Raw genomic sequence first — 27,982 nt, forward strand, 5'->3', positions numbered from 1 at the left:
GGATCTTATCAATCACAGTATATTTTAAAGTAATTATTTTTGTAATTAAAAACCATATAATTACACGCTTTAGGCTATATATTTTCGAACTATTAAACTTAGGGGTGAGTAAATTGAAAAAACATTGTTATCCGAGAAAGGGACAAAAGCAACAAAGATGGTTGCCATGGTAACAGTAATTCTCAGCCAATGGCGAAGACCTTCATTGTCATCTGAGTATTTGAATTTTGACATTAGCATTTGAAAGTTATATGAAATAAAACAAAGTTTTTCTGTGTTACAAAAATGAATGGAATTTCATACGGATGTTGTCGTACGGCAACAGTTAGTAATCGTAATAAATAAGTCGACAAATAGAAATTGAAAAGCGAAGCTTTATCAAGAAGATACAATTCTTCTTCAAATTCTTTTAAGCTCTTATTGAGACAGAATAAAATCAAGAATTAGTTATGAACTATTTTTGCCTAATAAAATAATTGAATAAATGTTTTTTTTTGTTCCAGATTACCCGAAAGGAAGGCGTGTTACAAAAATATGAATAAGTGAAAACTTTTCAACAACAATTTCATAAATCCATTGACAATAATTAAAGCCAAAATATACCTGAATGTAGCTCTGTTTTACAAATAAAATACACATATAATATATTAGTAAATCATATTTTCATACATTGATACATTACGTAAAGAATAATTTTTAAAAGTTTACGATAGAATTATTAATAATTGCTGAAAAAATGAGTTTTGATTCGACATCATCAAAGAAGCTTAACTTCGATAGAGCTAATAACTTTATGCGTCAATTCAGAGACCCTGACTCTAGAGAGTTGAAGAAACTATCAGCAAATCAGTTCATGGAGGTCTGGAGTCATTATGACAGAGATGGTGAGTGTTTTACAAATATATTTTTTACTTGAGTCACTCGCGAAGTAAAGAACGCGCTAAAAACATTACTCATGTGTTTCGGAAGTATGTCCGTTGCTTTAATGCGTTGTCAATTGTTTTAAACAAAAGGGCTTAAGGAGACGAACAAAATATATAAAAATTTCTAACAAAAGAGTTTGTAACTGTATGTTTTCACCGCTGGCTGTATACATATAATTGTCATCTCGATTAGTCATAGAGAATGTTAAGTATGGCAACAGTTACTTTAACAGGGAAAACCAACCATAAATGACACACATGTTTGCGTAGAAGTAAGATTCCAACGTTTCTCGAGCGTCACTTGTTCTAATTTATGAAGTATAGTTCCACAAGGATCTTGTGGCAGTTTTTTTGGCCATTAACTGGGCACTTGCAAGTTTTAAGGGTTACCAGTGAGCAAAAATTTCCTAACTTCTTCCTAAAGTCGTCCATATTGCAAAATGTAAGTAATTGATTTTCAACTTATGACCTCAATTCACGTAGTAATTTCTTACTATTTTAACTGATACATCCAAAGTCATGAGCAAATTAATCTAAATACATATCATAAAATGCGTGATATTTTTTTAGAATTTTGAAAATATGAGAATGGCAACATTAAACCGTGCGGCGGCCATTACCTTATTGGTTAACTAGCTTTTACCCGCGACTCCGTCCGCGCGGAATAAAAAAAAAAAAAAAAACGGGGTAAAAATTATCCTATGTCCTATTCCTGGTTCTAAGCTACATGCCCACCAATTTTCAGTCAAATCGATTCAGCCGTTATTGAGTTATAAATAGTGTAACTAACACGACTTTCTTTTATATAGGGTGTCTCAGTAAGAGTGCACTTTTTAAAATTGGAATATTTTTTTTTCAGTGCAAGTGGCGAGTCTGAAATTTTACAGTTGTCACCTCTGTTTATTCCGATTATTAAAAAAGGTGCGCTTTTCGTATGAACAACTCGTTATAATTGAGAAAACTTATTACAATAATGGGAAAAATTACAGCCGAGAAAGTGCACCTAATGTGTCAACCATTTGAAGAGTGATCAAAAAATTGATATGATAATAAGAATCCTTTGCGCAACGTACCGGTCGGTCTCTGAAAACATTGCTGCTGTAAACGAGAGTGTCGCAGAAAATCCGAAAACATCAATACAACATCGTTCTTAAAATTTCACAATTTTTCGAAAAAAGTCATTTTCTCCGATGATCCATATGGATCCATGAATGGCTTCGTGAATACACAAAATTGTCGAATTTGGGACTCATAAAATTCTCATGCAATCCATGAGAAACAAATGCACCCCACAATAAGTAACTGTCTGGTGCGGATTTTGGTCAGGCGGCGTGATTGGACCTTACTTTTTTGAAAATGAGGCCGAAATTGCAGTGACTGTGAACGGCATTCGTTACAGGAATATGATTACGGACTCCTTGTGGCCTCAACTGAACGGTATGAATCTGGACAACATGTGGTTTCAGCAGGACGGCGCAACCAAATCCAACGCGTCATCGGTGAGATACAGCCACATATCTGTGCAAAAGTCATGGAAAAATTCATGAAAAGAGTAATGGCCTGTCATCGGAGCCGTGGGGGTCATTTGCCAGATTTTTAATTCCTTACTTAATCGGAACATGTCTTCTTTACAATACAACAAAAATATCACAACTCTGTCATAAAATACTTGTTTTTATTTTAAAATGAAAAAGTGCACTCTTACTGAGACACCCTTTATATATAGATAGATATATGACGCTGTCAAAATAGCATTGTTAATTCCAACTGCTACAAGATCCTTGTGAAACTAGTTGTGTAAATTTAAATTAGATATTATTCCATTTAACTTAGAAACAACATTAGAGCATACGGATCGTTGAGTCAACTAAAACTTCGCCATGTTAATTGAATGTTTTCTCTGAATCACAAATACAAAGACGACCTTGTGTTGGTTGTGAAGAGAACGTCTCTGCTGTTGTAGAACTGACAACTCATTTGTTTCTTTGAATATTTCGCTCAAAGTTAAATTAAAATTCTTTTTTTAAATTATATTTTTATTTTGTTGCAAATTATGTTGGCAAAATTATATATTTTGTAAAAACTAATTTGATGGACTGTAATTCGCAAAATTAGTGTGTAAATGTTTTGCGATTTTTGAACAAATTCTGAATTCAAATAGTAAAAAATGTTTTCTTCCAAATTAAATATTTTTATTGGATAAAATTTTTAAACAAAAAAAACTTTAGAAAGTACTTTTTATGTTTTTCGGCAAGCTCAATATTGTACTTTATAAAAAACACGAAATAAAATAATACATTACTCTGTTTACCCTGAATTACAAGTACCCCCAATTTACCCTTTTACCTTTCACCGTCACTTATCTTTCACAGAACGTAAAGATATCAAAATACTCGTAATGAAAAGCTTTTAGGACAGAAAACCGCAAGGTGCTTTTGTGTGAAGCGAATTTAATTAAGCTTCAAACTAAAAGCGGGCTTATAAATATTAAAAATAAGAAATAAACCGTATACATCTATATATATAAAAGAAAGTCGTGTTAGTTACACCATTTATAACTCAAGAACGGCCGAATCGATTTGACTGAAAATTGGTGGGCAGGTAGCTTAGAACCAGGAAAAGGACATAGGATAATTTTTACCCCGTTATATATTTTTTATTCCGCGCGGACGGAGTCGCGGGTAAAAGCTAGTCTATATATATAAAAGAAAGTCGTGTTAGTTACACTATTTATAACTCAAGAACGGCTGAATCGATTTGACTGAAAATTGGTGGGCAGGTAGCTTAGAACTAGGAGACGGACATAGGAACTTTTTTATCTTGTGTGCATTTTTTATAATACCGCGCGGACGGAGTCGCGGGTAAAAGCTAGTAAATAAATGAATATTTTTAATTATTTTGGAATGGAATTATCCAGCGACTGATCTTTTCCTAATCTCGAAAACTTTTTCTTTTTTCTCTTGTATGTTTCAGTCATATTATTTTATCCTACGATTACATTTTAAAATAAATAACCATTAAGTATTAATTTTTAAATCGGAATTTATAGTTAGAAATAGATTTTTAAGATTATATTTTTCAAAACACTGTTATAAAACTGTAAATATATGCTAAGTGATTTAATCAGACTTCTAGACAGTACATGTTACGTGTCTCGTGAAATCAGTTTCATTTAAAATGCCGACAGTGACTCTTATTTAGTTAGCTCTTTGTTCAAAAGTTCTACGACAAATAGCTCCTTGTGTTTAGGTATTTTGCCATCGATTTAAAACATTTGTAATAAAATTAAACAAAAAAAAATATATTATTATTTTTATTAGTTATCCCTTTCTTTATATACTTTATACTAGCTGTCGCCCGCGACTTCGTCTGCGCGCAGTTAAAAAAAAGGTTTGCAGTTAATAGGGGTATGAAAAATAGATAGTAGCCGATTGCGTCTACTTGCGATTGCAGAACATTGCGTCTGAATATCTTATGTTCATATTTCTTGACTTACCATAATCGAGTCCGAACGTCACGTCACGCCAGTCGATCGTCGGAAATAGTTGCGATCGACCAGTTTGCGACCCCTGGTCTTATAAAATCTCGTCTTGTTTTAGGAGATGTAACTCTTTGCTTCAGATCGATCAAATTAACCAACCAATTCGATCTAAAAATAGTGGACAACTAAGTACAAAAGCTTGTGAACAATTAAGACCATAAATAATACATAATTAATACATTGTACAAAAATGGTTTGTCAATGTATTTATACTTTAAAGTTTATAATTTCAAATAACATGTAGACGAAGCAAATTGTCTACTGAAGTAACTTTAAGTAACAGCTTTTAATGTAATGACGCGAAGCACGAATGCTTTCAGTCGAGATGTCAGCTTGGAAAGCGAAAGTGTCTTGCAAATGTAATTAGAGATTCAAAATAGAAAACCATATATTGTGACTGCATTCTAAGCTACATGCATTTTTTTTGTATTGTAAGGTGAGTTGAGAGAAGAGATTTTATTGTTATTTCAAAAAAAATATCCAACCAAATATGTATGTGCAAAATAAATAAAATGTATAAACTTCTTATTTACCTAACATGCGCTAACACTTATCGTATACTTTCTGCTCGAAGAGAGACAGCGACTGTAATAAAGATTAATACGAAATAAAACAAATAATAAAATGCCACTGTCGCAGAGAACAACGGAATAAAATAAAAGTGGAGTATCCAGGCAATGTTTCTATTTTATTATGAAAATAGACTGAACTCCTTGAATAAATAAAACAGTACATAAAATGCTTAAAACTGTACGTTTTGTTTTTAATATGATGGATTAATATTCATTACTAAGTTTTCATTTTGTATAGTTTCAGCATTCATTTTTACATTTGTTAAATTATAATCTTACTAATATTATAAATACGAATGTTTAGATGGATGGATAGATATTTGTTTCAAGATATCTCCAGAACGGCTCAACGGATCTTGATCAAATTTGGCACGGTTGTAGTACAGTCTGGAAGAACACATAGGCTACTAATTACGTTTTTTTAATGGCGCGCGGACACAGTCACGGGGGACAGCTAGTTATTATATAATTACTATTAAATACTTTAAAATCTTTATAACTAAAATATCTCGTTAACTTTATTAAAAAATACGAATCGAAACTTTCATCTCAAAATTGGTGAAGTGTGTTAGACTACATTCGGTCACAATGGAATACTCATATATGCAAACCGATGTAAAACATACATATGTACGTATCTACGAACAATATTACCCTTCTCACAGTCGGGCATAAGTTACATTAATATCTAGACAATGTAACAGACAAGGGACTTACGTAAGTTACGACCAAAGGTATTTATTAGTTTATTCAGTTGTCTGACTGGGCACTCCCTACGGAGATTAATCGCTCATTCGTACTAGCGTTTTTTTAACGCCACGTTAAAACTCGGCGTTGGCGGCTCTCGAGCGACGAACTCTTTAAAATCCATCTAGTTCCGTTCGCCCAGCGTTCAAAATGCAACACTACTAGATAAAAGGCATCGCGTTTTAAAAGCGCTGCCATATAAAGAAACACCTGGAAATGCATTTGAATTAAATGAACGTTTTTTTAACTCGCGATAAAAACGCGACCGTGCGAATAAACGAAACGGGGCTAAGTGCTGGAATTCTCAATCATACTACCCTCGCCAAAATTATACTGGAAGCTTCTTATTACAATTAAATATAAATTGAACATTTACATAATCTTCTTAAAGACTAGCTGTTGCCCGCGACTTCGTCCGCGCTAATTAAAAAATACGAGTATAGCCTATGAAAAATCAGTTCAGTAGTTTCAAAGCCTATTTAACGCAATCAAATCATTCCTATTTATAATGTAAGTACTTAAAGATCTTAACACCTTCATGATTAATTTTTCGGAAGTTGACTGGCCACTGTGATGCTTTGTTTTCTTTATTTTTCCAAAAAAAAAATCAACTAATATACGTATTACTCCTTTATCTTTATGAGTGTTATTTGGTATATCGCTATTTTCATTTATTTTCAAGTATGAGCAAGTACCTGAAATATGAGATATTAAATCTGGACAATGGTTTGAATGACCACTTGTGACCGTTTCGCTTCTTGAATTTGACAAAAGGATGATCATTAGCATAAGACCCTGCAACTCTGTAATATTTTCATGAAAATATATAAAATAACTAGATAATACCTATTTATACTTACTTGTAAATTACGTTATTCTGGGTTTGTTAAATTATTTATCTCTGTGTTTTTTAAATAAAAATTAGCTAGATGACGATATGTTTATCAGATGTAATGGCAGTAGAAACTCGCAGTGCGCTAGTGTATGTCATTAAATATTGCAAGAATGGAATAATAAAGAAAAAAACCCACGTTGACAAACGATATGAAGTAAAAATAGTCCGACAAAAATGTGAAAGCTTTTTCGTTAAGGTTTATTTATTTAGCTACGGCCCATACTGGCAACATTTGCCGGATATATGTCCCCATTTCTATTCAAATGAGGCAATACGTAGCCTCTTTGTTCCTTTATTTATTTAATAGCAATTTACAAGTCTCGCACAACATAGGGCGTAGATAAAAATAAAGGAGATTATCTAAATTATATAAAACTTGTTTGAAGGAGAACACGTTCAGTTATTTTTCTAACAAAAAAAGGCTAGACTAAAAGTTTTTATATTTACAGTGGTAGGACGCAACAACAATATTTGTTGGGTGCACGAATTACCCGGCGTTTCGTCTAATGAGTGTGGTGCCGGAGTCCTAATTTTAGTCCTCTTTCCATTCCCACTCTTTTCTTATTAGGAAAGGATGGGAAGGGGAATTGGAAGAGGGGATGCATAGGAAGGGCAAATATCCTCTTTCTTTGTGTTTCCTTCCGGCGAATTCAGGTGGCCGTTTGCTCGTTTGCCACCTTTTGATATATAAAAAAAAAGTTAAAAAATTTACGAAAAATTAGACATAAGCAAAAGTAAAATAATACAGAATTATTTCACGATTTTTTTGATGATTGAATCTAATATAATCTATGATTAAGCTTATGTTCTTAACCGAGGCAAATTAACGGTAGTTAGTTAAATTCAGTATTCAGTTTACTATCGCTTAATCTCAATTGATAGTTGCTGAAGCAGTCATTAATTCAGTCTCAAGCTCAATTGACCTTTATTAAGCATCGAAGCTAAACGGAAAAGAATTTGCGTAACTAATATTAATACTAACTTATTAAATAATTGACTTACACGTGTTTTTATTTACGTGTTTTGAAAACGTAAATATACGATCAATTTCAAGCGTTATACGAAAAAGGCAAAATTATGATTTTTCTCATTTTTATTTAATTTTATAAGGAATTATTTGATAAATTTAAAAGGTAACGTATTCATTTCTATGAACTAATGGCTAAATAAATGATTAACAAGCTCAATTTACCTTACCCTTGTATTACAGAAAATACTAATTAAATCGATAATTACCTTCAAAATTATTGATGTCCTAAATAAAATGCATAATTTAATGAAAAAGAGATTTGTATTGATCGGAGTAGTCTCGGTTATGTTTTACTACAGAAAATCCCTAACAGAAGCCGCCTTGAGCCGACGTTAATTACTTAATTCATAGGATTCGGGAAACTAGTTCGTTCTCAATGTTATAAAGCTGGCCTGAAGGAATAAGGATAACAGAAATCGGTTTGGATTTATGCCAGATATAAACTCAAGTGTTATATTTATTTATAACTTATAGTGTTTTTTGTTGTAATTATTATTATTTCTTAATATAAAATAACTTATAAATAAATATAGCAATTATTTTCTAAGTAAACATTTGCTCTAAATGTTCCACCAGGTTGCTAACATTTGTAAGTAGACAGAAAAAAGTATGTACATCAAATCGTAAAACAATTAATCAAAGATGATTCACAAGCTTGCAAAAAATTTTGTGATAAATCGCAACAAAGACTAAAGAATTTTAATTCATCTCAATCTCTATTTGATGCCAAAACTACATTTAATTAGTTAAAAATATTTTATCTTGTGTATGAAAACTTTGTACATATATAATTATATTGCAGGTAACGGCTACATCGAGGGAACTGAGCTGGATGGCTTCTTAAAGGAGTTTGTATCCAGTGCCAACTTCATTGATGTTAGCCCAGATGTGAGTACTAATATTTTTATTTATTACCTTTTAAGTACGAACCCTGAACTGGTGGAAACTTACATAGGACGGCGCGTTTATTTTTTTTCCCTCGAAAATTTTAACATTAGGGAAACTATTTTCATAACCACATCACTCTTAAAAAATTTGCTTAAATTTTTTACTCCTTATAACTTTTACAATTTCCACATGAAGAAATAATAAATAAAATAAACCACAAATGCACTATAAAATGTTTTTTAATACAATATACAATTTTTCATGCCTGTATTTGCGGTGAGCATAATCCGATGTCGATTGGTGACAATAAATCAGAATTTACAATGTTCACATTATCTGTGGCACTTAAATTATAGATGAAATAAATTAAATCGTTTATATTTACTAAATTAGTGTCCTTCGGTATGTATCTTTCGAATGGCAGCGAATTCACTTTAGTTAAAAACATAATGAATATGATTTGAAGAACACGACGTGTTAAAGAACCCATTTTAATTTTTATCATACAAATGACAGATTACATTGAAAACAACCTTTTATAACCTTCAAATATATAGCAAGTGTAATACTTATCAAACATGGGAGTTCCGTAGAATAAACAAGAAGGCAAAGTAACATTTTTGATTTTTAAAACTTTTCTTAGGGAACCATAATACTGCTAATCAATTTAAGAAAAATAATTACTAATTTAAAAGTGCGACAAATTGAGGGAGTTAAATACAATAATTAAATTAAGTGTGCAGTTTCATGGTTATTAGAAAAATAATAAAAACGAAACGCATTCTTTACGAAAAAAATTTTAATTCTAAATTGATTTGAACAGATCATTATTTATCGTATCTTAATAGTGTAACCAATTATTTAATTTCTTATTTAACACTAGCGGTCGCTTGCAACTTTGACAACGTAGAAAAAAGTACCCAATAACATGTCCGCATGGATCAGCTACTTTCCAGTAAAAGTCTCGTCAAAATCGACCCAGCCGGTATTTTGTAACACAAACACTATGTTCGAGAAATATATATTTTTTTCGATACAACATACACACGTTCCAATTTTATTATTGGATATATATCTTAATATATATAAATCTCTTGTCACAATGTTTGTCCTCAATGGACTCCTAAACCACTTAACCGACTATAATAAAATTCGCACACCATGTGCAGTTCGATCCAACTTGAGAGATAGGATAGTTTAAATCTCAAATTATAGTCGCAATTTTAATTTATTGCTAATTATTTGTCTGTTATTATTTGACAGTCACAATTATCTGTTAACTCCAAATGATTCTAACAGATGTCGATACCTTTCGACTGGGTTGAGTAAGTAATCAATAGATGGCGCTGCTATGGTAAATCTACGAACGTGGCATACAAGCTTATTAACTGCGCGCGGACGGAGTCGCGGGCGACAGCTAGTATAGTTATAGGTATATTACAATTATCATTTTGAGATTTCCTATCGCTTTGACTGTAATGATGTTCTATTCGGTTTTCAAATTCCATTGATTCACATTTGTTTACCACATCAGACCTGGCGAGATATAATGAAATAATCGTGGACATTCACAGCATAAACCTTTGTACAGAAACTATTGTCATCTCTCATTTTGTTTGGCAAAACAGAGAAAGAAGTATTAATAAGTATTTTGTATAAATATGTTGGCGGTGGAAGAAAACTTTTACTATGAACTTCTTTTTCTTTAACTTTAGCTGTAAATTCTATTTCCAGATTTCAATTATGTATATCTATTATATCATAATTTTTGACACTTGACATTGACAATGTTTAGATCTTGCGCACTTTTCACTTTATGTTGTTTATGGTTTGACATTTGCATATCACTCGTAAATATGTACGCATTTGCCATTGACTTTGATCATTCGACTTGGGCAAACAAGAACATGGAAAACCGGTAACAACATAACCTCATTTCTTATATCATTCTCTGTATTTCCATCAACACTTTCTCCGTCTGTACTTTCAGATAAAACTGTTTCATTTGCTATTGCACTTACTTGATTTACAACTAATAATAAAGTACAGAAAACTAACACACAACTGCACATTATGACAATTTTCTTAACACTATAAGAGACTATAATTAATAAAAACATTAACAAACATAAGTGATAATGTAATTTGATTCCGGAAACACCTAATGATCAAACAAATAAACCACTTATAACGACATTCTACTTAGTTCAAACAAAACACTAATAAATTCGGAATTACTTTATGTATCAAATATAAAGGTATATGACCGATGTATGGATGGATTGTGTATAATTGATGTTTCTAAAGAAAAAAATGGTTATTGTGAGAAAACTATAAAAGATATATGCTATCGCGGACTTTTATTTAGCACATTTAAAGAGCTACAATTCGTCCATACATCATTTTTATGTAGGTCTTATAGTTTAGCCTACGTAAACGCTGAAAGCAAAAATGTCCCTAATTTTCGCAACAAATTTTGAAGCTATATTCAAAATCTACTAGTCTTCTTGTTATTTAAAAAAAAAAAAAAAAATGGGACCCATCTGCAAGCACTTCCTTTCGATTAAAATATTTTTTATCAAAATCGGACCACCAGGGGCGGAGATTCGCAGTACATAAAAAAAAAATACAGTCGAATTGATAACCTCCTTCTTTTTGAAGTCAGCTACAAAAAAGAGGATATTATGCATAAGAACGGATTGAATTCAGATATAGATGTATGGAAAATTAGCACATACTATACCGATCCTCCACTAACATGAATGATATGGATAACAATAACTGATCGATCGATCTAATAGATCTAATAGAAAGTGATTAAAATTGTGTTTATGCCGATGGTATCGGCGGTAAATTTTTATCAATGTAATATGTTTATATTTTATTATCATAAGTTTAATTGTTATTATCTTGGGGCTTCCAAGTAACATATTTAATTATTTTTAAATTGGTGAATCACTGATAATAATTATCATTACTATCATAACGTGATCACTATATAACTTAAACGTATCGTCGACTAAATATCATTTTGTGTTGAAATTTAATTGTTTATTGCTGATAAATATAATATTTAAAGTAAGTATTTAGTTATTTTAATTAATTCTATGGTATTTTTTGTTTTTGTTTACGTTTTAATTGGTTTCCATTGCCTTAGTACTCGTAAAATATTTTGTTATACATAGATATATAAGGTATAGATGGAGTGTTTTAAACAACTTTAACGTCAGTCAAAAATTTAAATGTTTTTTTCTATTGAAAATGACTGAGTGAATTTATCCCAACAAAAATCCTCCGGAGGTCTTTTTTTCGCTTCTGTGCTTCGGATTGGATATTTATTATACTAATATTATAGATGCGAAAGTTTGAATGGATGGATTTATTATTATGTATCTACGACTTCAACGACGATCAAACGACTTGAAGGATCTCACTGAAATTTGGCACAGATGTAGAACATAGTCTGGAACACATACATATATGCTACTTACTAAACTTTTTTTTTATTTCGCGCGGATTAAATCACGGATAGAAGTTATAAGTTATATATCTATGTATAATTGTTGTCGGTAATGCAAACTCATGTTTAAAAATATGATGTTTTTTTTTTTGGATAATGTAATTTTTTAATACAAAAATACTTATTAATATTTATACTATAATTTTATTGTACGTTTATACAGATGAAGTTGGTATTCTTATTGACCTTGCTGGCTGTTATCGCATCAGGTTTTACCAATAGTGCGTCTCTTGACTACAATTCTTCAAGAGCTAATTTATATCTTGGTTATATAGGTGCTGGAGATCGTTTATTGGCAAGGTATGGTATTATTATTGCCACATATTGATATAAAATAATATATGTTATCGATCAATTGTGAATATTGTCTATTTATAAATCGACTAATCTTTAAAAACTTCCTCAAAAAGACACAAAAATAATCGACAGTAACATTTATCTAAATTTTAATTAATTATTAACGATGTGATTGATACATTTTAGATCTACAGTCCAAAAGAGGGCAGTAGCGAACACGATTCAGTCACAAGATGTAGCATATTACGGGAATACAACTACCAGGATCACAGCAATCCAAGCGGTTGAGATCGGTGTCTCCCAGCGCGCTAGTCCACGCCTGATCTCAGGTGGCATAGGTAGGAGAAATGCTACTGTCAGATTAGAAACCATCAGAGGCGGTGGTTTCAACTATAGAGTTGAATTTTGGGGACGATAAACGATATGTGTACGCTATGCTTTTGTTTTGAATTTTTGTATCTGTAAGATAAATAAATTTATACATATGTTACCTTTTTATTGTAAGCTAATAAAACAATATATATATTATACAATACCACTTTTATTTGTGCTTACGGTGAGAAAATAGTTAAAATGTTTGCAATTGTGTATTCAACAAAAACAATAACACCTTATAACTTTAGTACTAACTAGCTATTGCCGGTGATTTCAACCGCGCGGAATTAAAAAAAAATCTTAATTGGTAGCCTACATGTTTTCCCGACTATGTTCTACACCTCATAAAACACAGGTAAAAAAGGTAATAAAACCCAAATAAAAGCAGTCATTCTTTAATTCAATAATTCTCGGTCATTTTAAAAAATACACCGTATATTAAATCTATCGTCCCCAAATATCAATTACGTAGTAATACCCATAGCCTCTAGCAGATTGTATCCTTACAGTCACATTGTTACCACCAAGTCCCCCAGCTATTAACCAAGGAGTCGCCCATTGGGTGTATCCAATCTCCACCACTTGTATTGCACTGATCCTAGTGGTGATATTACCACGGTAAGTTACGTCCTGTGTCTGGACTGTATGAGGGACAGCTACTTTCTGAACGTACGACCTGAAAACAAAAAAATACAGTCTTTTAGGTTATTTGGATCAATTAGCCACGATTTAAAAGCACTGCGTCTATATAGCGTCAAGCTTTAACGGTTCCAACAGGCATACATATGTAAAAATGCGCAGCTATCTTGTAATACTAATTAATACTGTTTTAATACTATCTTTCAACAGTAGTAGATGCTAGTAAGAACAATATCTGTTACACTTATTGGCCGGCTTATCCGGTGAAATACCACGACCACACAGAAGACAGGCTAGAAGCGGATGAAATTCCGCATTTCGACTGGTGAGTGTGTTGCCGTAGGTCCTCTTTCCCTTTCCACCCTTTTCTTTTATAGAAGGCCAACATTCTTAGTGAAATAAAGATCTTAAACGACATCCTTTCCATATAAGAGGTGGATTTGTTGGAGTAGAGAAGAATGAACTTGAAAAATAAAATGTGAAATTATCAAATTTTCCCTCCGTTGTTGTAAGGTAGGCAACGCATCTGCAATTGCGGATGTCTATGGGCGGCAATCGCTTCCCTATTTCGGCTAATTCAAGTGGCCGCTCGTTCGTTTGCCAACTTATGATATAAAAATAATTATAATACCTGCTTAGCAATCTGTCACCAGGTGTGACATATCCGTAGTACAGGCTGGCTCTGGATGAAAGAGATTTGACGATAGATGATGTTGAACCTTTTGCTAGGACAACGAGCACGGCACATAGTAGTACAATCCTCATCTATATAAAGAAATTAACTTAAATCTAGTATTCAAACACATGCAATGTTTCTTTCCACGAGGGGGAAAGGAAACCAACCAACAATTTGTTGAAAATCGAGTTATATATCTTACTTAATATTGTAAATGTTTGGATGGATGAATGGATGAATGTTTGTTTGAAGGTACCTTAAGAACGGCGGAACGGATCTCGATGAAATTTGGCACAAATATAGAACATAGTCTGGAAGAACACATAGGCTACTTATTAATATGTTTTTTTATTCCGCGTGCACGGAGTCGCGGGCGATAGCTAGTCATTTAAATATTCTTAAATCAAACTATGTTTAATTTTATTTATTAAATTCTTGATTAAAGAATAAACTGCGTTATATCATGGAAATCAAACCAAATAAACACGTCTATATATTCTTAAATTGTTCCGTTAATGAAGTATACATAGGAAAAACAAAATAAATCATGTAAAAAAAGTATAAAAATAAGTGAGAATACTATTGGAATCATGTTCTAACTATAAAAATGAAGAAAGAACAATGTTAAACATTTTAAAAATCAAATACTTACTATTGCTTTTTACATCAGTCACAAGGGAACAGTAGTTCAGTGAATAATCTGGTACGATATATGTCATCTTAATACTCACATATATAAGAACCACGAACTGATAACAATGATAAGAAGATTGTGTATCAATGACTAACGCGCGAAACAATAAAATATATATTCAAGGAAATTCTACTTTCATAACTATGTCAGCGACCGATTGTTGATTTCGACACTTTACAAACAAGCTATAATATAACATCATCTCATATATTTTCCAACTGAGAGGCTCGGGCATGTTAGGGACTAGGCCTTCAACGTCAACATCTACAATGCTGGCCCAGTACGGTTCTATTGGTCCCTATTCACACGTTTTGGCGTTTTTTTTTTACGTGCGTTAAAAAAACGCACTTGCGAATACAGCTTTAAAAAAATCTCATTGTATATAACCTATAGATGGAATGTTTCACACAAGTTTTACGTCTAATCTACAGTCGATGTACCCCAAACTGAGGAAATATACAGCAACTAAAATCCTCCGGAGGGATTTTTCCACTCATTTTTGTGCTCTGGATTAGTTATCTGTGGATATGTACTTATAATTTTAATAAGAAAACGCAGTGAAAATTGAACAAACAACTTCTTATTTTGAAACGATAAAGTTTTAATTGTAGTACCATGAAACTGAATAACGTAGTACTTATATGAGGCCGCCATTTTAGATTTGGTTTTGGCAAACTTTTGCACATCTCACTTGCAATTAAGTAAATTTTATGACTTCATAATTTATAAGAGGTTTTGTTTTCACGATGTTACTTATATCGCGGTGTTTTATTTATTTGAAGAGATATTTGTTTTAATATTTCGAAAAAACTTTTCTCACTTCTCCCACATTCAGACTTACGAGACGGCAAAAGTAATTCAGGTGGAGTGTGACCGTTATAAATTATAATCAAATTATTAGCTAACAATTTAACAAATGCTGTTTACAAAAATTCGAATTAGAAGTAGAAAAAAAAGAACACGAATATTCTCCTGACAGTATTATCACGAAATTCTACTGTCGTACCACTTGTATTAAAACATTCATATTTTAAAGAGTAAAGAGGTGATATATCTTACTTCTTCTTACTAATACTACAAATACGAAACTTATGAATAGATGGTTGGATGGATATTTGTATCCCTTAACCGGTTTAACGTATCTCGATATGAAATTTGCCACAAATGTACGACATATTCTAGAAGAACTCAGAGAGTACTTAGATTTTTTTAACTTATCAAAGGCCGGCAACGCATCTGCGATTCCTCTGGTATTGCAGATGTCCATGGGTTTCGATGAACACCTTGGTGTTCCCGCTGCTCGTTTGCCCCCATCTCTTATAAAAAAATAAAAAACTTCGCGCGGCCAAAGTCGCAGGAAAAGCTACAGTATATGCCTATTTGATGGAAGAGTGGAAAGCCACAGGAAAGGCATCTTGTATTCCCAAGTAAAGTAAAAGATATTTTGTCTACATTTACATTACGAAGTCTAAGAAGACAAAAAGAACAAGTGAAAATTTAAATGAAAAACGGAATTCTTGCATTGATGTGAAAATTAAAAATGTTTGTATGGATATATGTTTATTACCAGGAAAATCCAAAACGACTTAACGATCCAGATGACATTTGGCACAAAGATAAATTATAATCTGGAATAACGCATAGCATTGGGAGAGGCAAAGCGGGGATTTTGGAATATACTAAATATGGAATATCCTATGCTGAAGTCAGTGGTGATTTTAATTTAAAAAATTATGTGTTGACAAAGTATTACATTACTATGAGTTGGTATGTTTATGTTGGCAGGAAGCCAAACAGTTCTAGGCGGTGCTAACACATGGTAGTGGCATGACAAATTACACGCAAACATACGTTTGCAAATTCCGTTGTTTATATATCTAATATATAAAATTCTCGTGTCACAGTTTTCGTTGCCATACTCCTCCGAAACGGCTTGACCGATTCTCATGAAATTTTGTGAGCATATTCAGTAGGTCTGAGAATCGGCCAACATCTATTTTTCATTTTTTTTTTAACTGCGCGCGGACGGAGTCGCGGGCGACAGCTAGTAGTATAGAAAATTTACAAAGATCATACTTAGTTACTTATATAAATACCTATTTCGCATCGCAGACTTTATATTTTTATAATTCAGTATATTCTTGTTGAAAAATAAGTATAATATCTTTCAGACCGTCCATTTGAAGAGAGAAATAACATTTTGAATTCATTTGTAACTCAGCAAACAATTACCTAATGTATGGAGCCGGCGGGGTACGACTGAATCATACACAAATTCACAAACAGAATAAACACGCCCACGTTAAATAATCAGTAAGGGTTGTGCAAATAGAATATTACTAACTTTTACCCGCGACTTCGTCCGCGCGGAATAAAAAATAGAAAACGGGATAAAAATTATCCTATGTCCGTTTCCTGGTTCTAAGGTACCTGCCCACCAATTTTCAGTCAAATCGATTCAGCCGTTATTGAGTTATAAATAGTGTAACTAACACGACTTTCTTTTATATATATAGATATATATTTTATTCAAGAATCCTATAAAACATACAAAATTATTTTAGTAACACATTGCGAATCGGTCGTGTTTTATTTTTTCAAAAACTCAGTTTTTTTTAATAATAAAAGATGGCGAGCGATCAAGCGGCCATCTGTATTCGCCGAAATAAGGAAGCCGATGTCCATATACATCCGGGATCGCAGTTGCGCTATTGCGTTGCCTACCTTTAAGTGAAGCGGGAAAGTATGCACAGAAAGAGAGTATTTCCCCTTCCCATTCTTTATAATAAAAGGGTGGGACAACTTACCATTAAATCACTGAATACAGATTGATTATATCTTTAATAATTCGTATAGCACAATATTTTCCTTCAACATGGCTAGTGAGATTTAAAACTCACTAACTTTACAATCTATCGGTAACATATTATAAGCCTCTTTCAAGCAATACGTGCGCAGTATACGAGTGGAGAAAACACAATAAATAACTTTAAGTGTCTCTTACTTTGAGTTTCCATCTCAAAACACGTGTACAGAATTATATTGTTATCTCTATTTATTTAAAGATAATGAAAAGGATGTCAATATGTTTTGTACAAGAGTATCTGCCGTGGAAACGACAGCTTACTAATAAAATCTGTCGTTCTTCATTCGTGCGTTAACATCTTTCTACAGGATGTCCATATAATAGAATTGGATATTACTCAACAAAAAATAGGTATTAAAAAAATATTTCAGAAAATCTAATATATACAAAGGAACAAGTCCCAATCACTGTTCCAAATTATGTGTTCTCTTTGTATACGTATTATTTTTGATTCCAGAAACTATTTAATGATATTATTTTTTAAAACAAGCAGGTACCCAATTAATTCTTAACTAGCTGTGGCCCACGAGTCTCTCCACGCGGTATTATAAAAAAACCTTAGTAAGTAGCCTATGTGTTCTAGATTCTAGACTATATTACACATGTGCCAAATTTCATCAAGATCCGTTGAACCGTTGTGGATATACTTTCTTACAAACACTTGAAATTGAATTATTTAAGAAAATATAAAAAATTATTTAATAGTAAAAGATTTACACACGACAACACTTCAATATTACAGTTTTCTAAAATGCTTAAAGTTAAATCTATAAATTCTACGTTATTCGTTACTTCAGATTTTAGATATGTAAAAATTTGTTTTACATTTTTCAAAACATTTCTGCAAGAAATTCAAAATTTTTGAAGTAACTTTAACGTTTCATACAAATTTGACAAATAATCGAGAGTCTATTTTACAAATGTCATTTAATATTATACGACTAAATTACAACACTGAGGGGATTTACTAGAAAAAAAAGGCTTCGCTTTTGTGCAATGGATTAAAATAGTTTTATATATCATTTTTATAAAAGCATTTTTCTCACACAATTTTTTTGTTATTTTAAAAGGAAATTAAAAAGACAACAATATGATCATTGGTAATTCTAAGTAACATTTAACTTTACAACATATTAAATAATCTGGCGTTGTTTATTGCGTTTCAAACCATAGACGCAAAATTCGTATTATTTCATAAATGAAATAATACTACTAATAATAATACTAATAGTAATTATTGCCTTAACGAATGTATTAAAATACATTCGTTAAGGCAATAATTACTTTATTCTTTTTCGTTGTTTATTTGTGTCCATGATTTTATGTGACAAAAGTACGTAAATCTTAACTTATTTTTCTATTTTCTACTTCAGTCGGTGCAAAAATAATATCGACCTAAATTCAGTTATAAGCTTAAGTCTGGACAAATTTATCGCAAAAGTCCGCCTCGACCGGCGACCAGCCAATTTCACGCAACATATACCAATATCACTTTCGGTTATTGTGAGCACCCTTCAATTTAACGAAAAATCTCTTAGTATTTCTGCGAAGGTACTTGCTTTTATCCACTTAACGCCTATACATTTAAAGTAGATTAAAAAAGCTATTTCCACTGATACGACTGCTATAAAAATTGACAATCGCGCTGTCAGAGACGCACAATTAGTCGCTTACTGGAAAATGTATAACTATATATTTTATAAAAGTAATTTATATATTTTGTAGTTAACTTTATCGATAAGCTACTGGATTATTTTATAAATATTAACGTAAAATATATCTGACATCTATTGATTGAGTATTGAAAGCAATCGAAGGTAGGAACAATGATGCGATGGATCGTTACTATAACAATAGGCTCGTTCAATCAAGTCAAATTGCGATTGCAACTGATCGCAGTGGCGATCGATGCTTGGCGCATTGCCACATGACATTGTTAAAATTTATTTATGCCTTGGAAAGCAACGTTAAGCTTTATAAAGTTGTCACTAACTTGTAACGTTTGGCGTTGAAAATAATCCAAATAAGTTACGAGATATAATACAATAGTATGTAAATTATACAAAGGTAACTTTGCTAGCTACGGTTTCTGAAAAATCAACCACTGGTTTTGGTTAAACCTTTATAGTGTTTTGTTTAACATTTTCATTGCTATGAAGTCGGTTTTTTTTTTATAGGGCTATCAAAATAACATAATTACTTGATTTTAAATATAAATAATTATAATACTTATACTTATTAATGGACTGATAGCGAAGAGCTTCGATCAAGTAGCTCTCGATAAACAGTTAGATTAAGGGCCTGATACAACAGGCAGTTATTATAGAAACCGCACGCATAGTGAGGAGGTTCCTCTCTCTGTAGCCCTCACCGCTGGCTGCTTGAGTTATAGGATTCCGCAGCCGGTGGTATACTATTTTTTATATAATATATTTTGGGTTTTTTTTTCATATACTATATTGTAGTAAGTGATAATTTTTTTTAGAAACTTTTTTTAAAAACCTCAACTAGTCCGTTAAGTGTAAGATAATGTTGAAAAGGTTTTTGTGATAGTTTAACATATTGATGGTGGGCGAATTATTAAAAACATTTAGTACCATTGAAATTTCAAAACATTTCAAGCTACATAATGTAATAACAAACTTTTCACTAAACAAAATTGCATATACAGTTCTAAAGTTCCCCTCTGACATCCTCGTTGTTGAAATCTAAACTAGCTAGTAAAGTTTCTTACTTCGGACTGAGAATTCAGAACACTAAAGTTGGATGTTCTATACGAAATTTACATATTAATGTTTGATTAAAACTTTCCACTGTAATTCTTATAAATGATTTATTAACTAACTTGTTATATTTTTCTCTTTTTACTAATATTCGTGAAAAGGTAACGGAGTATAACTGCTTTGTAACAACAAACCTGTAGTGCACGTGACGTTGATATTAAAAACAAAAGAAAACACAGACAAACATTCTTTATTTAAAAAAGGACTAGGTTTTCATTTTATCTGCATATTATGTACCTCAAAACTTCGCTCATGTTGAATCTATTTTCAAGATTCCTTTTTTATACGAAAGCTGGTATTTTTAACTTTGTAGTTTGAAACCAACAACAAAAAATTTTAGTTTTCTGTACTCATAGATTTCAGTTCTGTTTCAGGCTGTATCAGACTCGATGCTGGTGGAGCTGAAAGCGTGTTTCATGGAGGCATACGATGACAATCAGGACGGCAAGATTGATATACGAGAGGTAAAAGAAAAGTTTTATTTAAAACACAAAGAATAGACTTATCGTACAATTATTTTTATGCGTAATTACATCGGAAGAATTAAACTAAAGCAAAAAACATGTCTTGGATGTTTTGTTACTAAATGGTTCTCTGGAATAAATACAATTTTGGGTTAATTTCGATTCGCTTTCGCAGTAATATACGATATTATTGCGATTAAATTAATTTACACCTATGAATAACAACAGTAAGATGTAAAAATAAAAATAATGTACACTATACTGTTTACAGTTGGCTCAGCTACTGCCCATGGAGGAGAATTTTCTGCTATTATTCAGGTTTGATAATCCTCTAGAATCCAGCGTGGAGTTTATGAAGGTACGAATTCACTTTTATTTTATTCATCACTTATTTATTATAATTTAACCATTTACAAGTTTTTTGCCCCTTAGTTATGAACTGTGGGAACTATGGGATTCTCATGAACGATCAACAATTTTTTCATCATAGAAATATCTTATGTAATATTAGCTTTTGAGTTATTTCCTCGCGGAATTAAAGAATATGTGTTCTTCCAGACATGTTCTATATCTATTCCAAATTTTAGCAATATCCGTTTCAGCCTTTCTGGAAGAACCTTCTTACAAACATCTATCAATCCATCTATCCAGTGAAATATTCGCATTTATAATATTTGAAGTAGTGGGATATTATCGATAATCAAGTAAAACACTTTTAGAATTGTAATTAAACTTTATTTTCGTCGTACGCGTCGTTTTCTCTTACGTCCTTCGCCGGTTACCCTTCAACCCTGTCTCCTATTCGTCTCACACGCTCACACTTTCGTTTCGATCCATTACACACAAATAATCTAACATTTTAATTTCCATTCCCACATATTAATAAGATCAGTAAGACCTTTATATGACATGTACAGATTTGGCGTGAGTATGATACGGACGGCAGCGGGTACATCGAGGCTGATGAACTTAAGGTGCGTTATTTGATTTAATTTAATTTGAGAAACAATTTCTAGCTTTTATATTGAGGGTTGAAACACCGTAAGATTGATACTGGCATATCTTTATACCTTTCCACTTACGGAGGGTTGGCAGTATTTACTACTCCCGCTAGATATAATCTTAATTAAACGCTTTAATGCTGTAAGCAATGGTTTGTTTCCAGAACTTTCTTAGGGACTTATTAAAAGAAGCGAAGAAAATCAACGACGTATCGGAAGACAAGCTTATCGAATATACTGACACGATGGTGAGTCACGTTAATTGTCTAAATATATGTTTAATTAAACAATTAATGTTCCAGCTTAAATTAAAAAAAGTAATGTTTTATTTTTATTATTATATGATGTCAAATGGCTTTGAAATATATTTGAGTGTTGCTAATTCGAACATTTATAGTTATGTTGATTTAAACTTGTTTACATTTATTAGCTTCAAGTGTTCGACTCCAACAAGGATGGTAGACTACAGCTCTCAGAAATGGCAAAGTAAGTAAAACCCAAAATTCAAAAGTCACAAGTTCAATCGAGAGTCGATTTTGCGAAATTTCATTTTGTTCTGTATCTGTGGTCCTAGTATGAATATTTGAAATAATCGTCATTCCACAAAATTTGTATTTAAATTTCTGCAACCATACATAATAATTGACGATGACGATACGAAGGAAATTGTCATAAATTTTCGTGCTAGACCCACAGTTGTGAATTTATGATAACACTAAGGAAAATTACCGTAACAAATGAAAAACTAAATAAAAATCCTTTATTAAACTAAAAAGATGTTTAGCTCTGTCGTCTGTGCTAGGCGTAACCTGTGCTACAGGAGATAGCCTTCTCTTATTTATAATGACCAGCGGAAAACTTTTTTGGGCCTCACTTTTGTGCTACGGGTTAGATATTTATTGTGTATATATCTATGCCCTAATCATAAATTTATTGAGATCTCACTTGTTACTATTGTCAAAGAGGTAGGAAAATTAACCACCATCAGATGCTAAGTAATTCTTCCGATAAAAAAATATTAATTGAATTTATATTTAAACTTGAGTCACAAAGATATCAACTAAAGAGAACCAATAAAGGCCTAGCTTTGTTAAAAGTCACTAAGATAAACCAGTTAGTTCTTGATAATTTAAAAGCTTTTATCGAGGCAATTCGCTGGCTTAAAAATTATATTAGTTTAAATATGCATCTCGTATTGATGTTTGATCCAATTTTAATCTCTTCAAAGCCGAGCGGGCAAATTTAATTAATGCTCTATATTGAGCTATGAACAATACGCTATAATTTTATATTAATCGGGAAATAGAACAGCACAGGCATATTGACCACTAATAAGTAAAATCTAGATTGAATTAACAATAATGATCGAGTTCGAAATGACAAGCAAATTTAAAAAGTGGACCAAAAAATTTATGTTGTGTATTTTTTTTTTAATTAAATTATACTAATAATACTTTCATGATTATTCCAGGTTATTGCCCGTCAAGGAAAATTTCCTGTGTAGACAAGTTTTCAAGGTAAATAATCCAAAAATAAAAATTTTCATCGGAGAACATTAAACATTTCCATGTCACGAATATTTTTTATTCGATAATATCTTATTTGCATGCATTTAAATATCATTCAGTTAAAAATAAATAATGGAAGAATATGTTTCAAATTACTTAACAATTTTTTTTTCTTTCTTTAAACAAAATTCAACTTAACAAAAAAAATGTTTAAACTCTCATTTTATCCTCATATAACCTCTCATTTTATCTGCATGGCTGCTTTAAAATTTTCTCATTTACACGATATATTAAGTTTGCGTTTCCATTTTCCACTTTATTAAGCTTCGAGACGCTAACGTAATTTTATAATAAATTTCATATATTCGTTTTATTGCATATCTCAAAAAAGAATCATTTAAATCATTAGATATACTGTATTGATTACTCTTTGATCAATAGCTGCCAGAAAAAAATAACCGTTAGCAAAAAACAGTTACTTCCTTTTTTATTTAGCTAAAAGCTATTATAAACAACTATCACACATTTATTAGTATCACTCAACATCATTTTAATTGCTATATTTTAGAACGACTGTTTATAAATATCTTTCTTAAATTAGCGTGCCAAAAGAAACCACAGAGTATACACTTCCTTTTATTAATTAGTAAAAGCACAGATGATGTAATATTATACTAATAAAAATAACGTAACCTGTTAAATTAAATCAGCACAGATTAGAATGCAGCAAACTAATATTTGAATTAAAGCATGGCACTTACTCTTTGTTTGCCTATCTCTATCGTCTATCCTAACACTTAGCTTGTGTTCCGCACTGCGCACTCCTAGGAGGGCATAGAGGTGAGTCCTCGTAGCTTAGTAACTGTGCAGTATTACTTATTGGTTATATATAAAAAGATTCCGGTGAGGGAGAACAGGAGAGACGGCATGAACCGCCATAAAAATTACTTATTGGTATAAATTTTTTTATTAATTGTAGTGTTTCGATAAGATACGGAAAATTGTGGTAGGAAAATTATCACCAGATATACGAAGAATTAAATTTGGGTCGAATATCGTACATCAAGCTATCACCATAAAAACTATGAGCATATACACGTGATGCTATGTGAAGTTAGCTGCTTAGTTGAGTTCATCATCACCTTCGGCCAGCAAGGCATCTGCAGTTCCTCTGGTGTTGCGGATGTCCATGAGTGTCGTTGATCACCTCTGTATTCCTGCCGCTCGTTTGCCCAATCCTTTTATATAAAAAAACTCAGTATATGACGTCATAGTTGCTCGAAGCTACTAGCTAGCCTAAGTTAGGGATGACTTGACCACGGTCAACCACGCTGCAGGTTGGTTGTACATTTTGTTGACACTTTTTGGTTGACAATTGCGTTGTAAGCGTCAAGATGATGATAGAAAACGGCCTCGACTTAACGTACTGTACTGTACTTAAACAATAACACATTAAGTGCCACGTAATCTTCCGAAATAACTTTACTTGAAAATGTTACGAGCATTAAAGTGTTAAAAAAAGTATTCCCAATATGAGGTAATAACTAAAAACGGAAAACGTCAGTTTCGTACAGTAATGGGATAACAGATTGGCAGCCGGGTTGCGACTCAGACAATTCCTATGAATAAAAGAATACGTCGCTCGGTTCATATGTCACGATGTATACTTGATTATAAATAAATAAACACTACCTACAATTTCACCGCAATTCTTAAATGGTTTATTGCGTTGAAATAATTCTATTTGTAAAATCGTTGACTTTTAAACTGAATTCACTTTCGTATTCGTTACGTTGCTCACTGTTGCATAAGACTACTGCATAGTTATTGAGCTATTTTCTTACTCTACTATTAAAATTACTAGCAAATTAGTAACAATTAGTGACTTTAGAACTTTAATAAAACATGTTGCACTTGTTGCGATCTTGTTTAAACTTCTTCTTTACGTTTCTATCTTTTTTATCTTAGTTGCCAATTATGTGATAGAATTGCAGAAAAATTTATAACTATCGTAATTGAACAACAATTAATTAAATGAATACATGTTTAATTAAATTAATTAGTTCTTTATTTTACGTGCTATACTAAATATTGGGTGCATTTTTTTATAAATGTTATGACAATTTTCTTCTTCTTACAGGGAGCTGCTAAATTAACTAAAGACGACATCGAAAGAGTTTTCTCATTATACGATAGGGTAAGTATTTTGAATAACAATCATATTAAAGTCAAAATGAACGACTTCCATAAACGTGAAACACAGGTAAGAAAGAGACCATCCTGAGCAAGCAAATATTAGGTCCTTACATATGAAATTGGCGTTTTGTATGGGAGGACCAAAAAGTCGAATATTTTTTAATATAATATATTTAAATAATCAAAGTATGAACCATTATTTTCTATGCACTTTTGCCATCTCATAGGTAGTTCATTGATCCCTTTACTAAAAAAACCAGTCGGACGGGAATCAATAAAATCTTTGAAGGCGATTTGGACTGCCCCATCGGAGTTGAATTTTTTCCCTTGCAAGAAGTTATCCAAATTTCGAAAAAAATGGTAATCTGTTGGAGCAAGGTCCGGGGAGTAAGGAGGATGTCTTAGACTTTCCAATTGAAGCTCTTCTAATTTAGTAGCCGTCTGTTGCGCAGTGTGTGGTCTAGCGTTGTCGTGAAGCAGCAGTGGCGTGGAGCGATTGACCAGCCTAGGTTGTTTAGCCGCTAGCTTTTCCATCATGGTTTGCAATTACTGACAATAGACATCAGCCGTAATAGTCTGGCCAGATTTGAGAAAACTGTAATGAACAATACCGGCACTAGACCACCAAACGCTTACAAGTAACTTTTTTGGGGTTGATTTTCGCTTGGGGCAGGATTTGGTTGGCTGGCCAGGATCCAACCATTGCGCTGAGCGCTTCCGATTATCGTAAAGAACCCATTTTTCATCACAGGTAATGATTCAGTTTAAAATACCTTCATTATTGTGCCGGTTTAGTAATGTAACGCAACAGTCGACGCGCGTTTGCCGGTTTGCTTCAGTCAATTCGTGAGGTACCCACCTTTCAAGCTTTTTAATCTTCCCAATTTGCTTCAAGTGAATTAAAACAGTTTTATCACTAACATCGCAGCCTGCAGCTAACTCGGACGTGGTTTGCGATGGATCCGCTTCCACAATAGCCTTCAACTCTTCATTATCAACTTGAGTCTCAGGCCGTCCACGGGGCTTGTTCTGCAGATCGAAATTTCCAGAACGAAAACCTTGGAACCAAAAACGAACTGTGTTTTCTTTTGCAACACGACCGCCATACACATCATTCACCCTTCGAGTCGTTTCCGCAGCACTAGTGCCACGGCGGAACTCGTACTCGTAAATAATGCGATATTTTAAGTTTTCAATTTTGTAAAATGAGTGACGCAAACAGAAAAAAACAGAAGAAAAAAAACAAATTAATGACGGTCATCGAACCATAAATACATGAGTCTATAGCTGTACAAATTTGAATTTGGAATTCCTTACCAAAGAGGAGAAATTCGTGATTAAAGTGGCCAGTACGAAAAACGCCAATTTCATATGTAAGGACCTAATATATAGCATTCCCTTGGACTCTCACTTATTCAGGTTTAATTGATGTTTCGTACTGATTTTACAATTTTTATCATAGGGTCTTCGATAAGTTATAAAAGGTAGGATAAAAGAGCATTGTATCGCCTCATATTAAGTTTCCTTTGAAAAGAAATAATTTTACTTATTATTAAATTTAAAAAAATAGTGGACTGAACTGTCAAAGTGAAATATTAACGCTTTACTTTTCAACAATAACAACTTGTAAATGAATTACGACTAATAACGTGTTTAAAATATCTTTCAACAATTTCCAGGATAACAACGGCTCAATAGAAAACGAAGAGTTGCGAGGATTTCTAAAGGATCTACTTGAACTAGTGAAAAAGGTATTTTTCGTAATTATTGTAAAATTGGTTATTTTTTTATATAGTTTTTATTAATTGTGTGACGTATATTTCCAGGATTACGATGCACAAGATCTCCTCGAATTCGAGGAGACGATACTTCAAGGTGTGGAGTACAGTAGCGACGGCAAGATCAGCAGGAAGCAACTCACTATGATACTCCTTGCGCTAGCCAAGCACAACCAAGAGGAGGAACCCTCCACTCCGTAAAAACTCTGCACCTCACACAACACTCCGTCCTCCACTCGCGAATTAATTAGACATGACGGTTGAATGATCTCTGACACAAAACGATCTAACGATTTAAAGAAAAAGATAACAAATAGAATTCATTCATCACATTTTAACAAAAGTAAAGCCTTTTAGACTATACACGGAATACCTGTCATAGTTAAAAGCTTACTTGGGTAAAATAGTTACGTTTTTTTATATATAAGAGAAGGGGGCAAACGAGCAGCGGGAACATCAAGGTGTTGATCGAAACCCATGAACATCTGCAATACCAGAAGAATCGCAGATGCGTTGCCGGCCTTTGAGATGGTGATACGCTCGCTTCTTGAAGGACCATATGTCGTAGCGGTTTGGAAATACCGACGAG

The 27,982-nt window shown here is 32.5% G+C and overlaps 2 protein-coding genes across 2 annotated transcripts; one reads left to right on the top strand and one right to left on the bottom strand.

Annotated features, from left to right (window-relative positions):
• Nucleotides 1–703: 703 nt before the first annotated feature.
• LOC106718637 (calbindin-32) lies at nt 704–27,887 on the top strand. The gene is made up of 11 exons (XM_045684432.1): nt 704–884; nt 8,511–8,596; nt 20,821–20,910; nt 21,182–21,268; nt 21,828–21,884; nt 22,076–22,159; nt 22,342–22,397; nt 23,383–23,428; nt 25,560–25,616; nt 27,295–27,366; nt 27,442–27,887. Exons 1-11 carry the CDS (start codon nt 737–739, stop codon nt 27,592–27,594), a joined length of 936 nt encoding a protein of 311 aa, XP_045540388.1. The 5' UTR covers nt 704–736; the 3' UTR covers nt 27,595–27,887.
• LOC106707413 lies at nt 13,181–14,851 on the bottom strand. The gene is made up of 3 exons (XM_045684433.1): nt 14,756–14,851; nt 14,059–14,192; nt 13,181–13,464 (listed from the first exon to the last, which is right to left on the bottom strand). The coding sequence occupies exons 2-3, from the start codon at nt 14,190–14,192 to the stop codon at nt 13,233–13,235; spliced, it is 366 nt and encodes a 121-aa protein (XP_045540389.1). The 5' UTR covers nt 14,756–14,851; the 3' UTR covers nt 13,181–13,232.
• Nucleotides 27,888–27,982: the final 95 nt, after the last annotated feature.

This window comes from Papilio machaon, chromosome 26 (genome assembly GCF_912999745.1).
Source record: "Papilio machaon chromosome 26, ilPapMach1.1, whole genome shotgun sequence".
Classification (NCBI taxonomy): Eukaryota; Metazoa; Arthropoda; class Insecta; order Lepidoptera; family Papilionidae; genus Papilio; species Papilio machaon.

Coding starts and splice junctions, on each gene's coding strand:
- LOC106718637 (XM_045684432.1), top strand. CDS start 737: ATGAGTTTTGATTCGACATCATCAAAGAAGCTTAACTTCGATAGAGCT. Junction 8,597..20,820: donor TCATTGATGTTAGCCCAGAT/GTGAGTACTAAT, acceptor GTTCTGTTTCAG/GCTGTATCAGACTCGATGCT. Junction 22,398..23,382: donor CAGCTCTCAGAAATGGCAAA/GTAAGTAAAACC, acceptor TGATTATTCCAG/GTTATTGCCCGTCAAGGAAA.
- LOC106707413 (XM_045684433.1), bottom strand. CDS start 14,192: ATGAGGATTGTACTACTATGTGCCGTGCTCGTTGTCCTAGCAAAAGGT. Junction 13,465..14,058: donor GGTGACAGATTGCTAAGCAG/GTATTATAATTA, acceptor TTTTGTTTTCAG/GTCGTACGTTCAGAAAGTAG.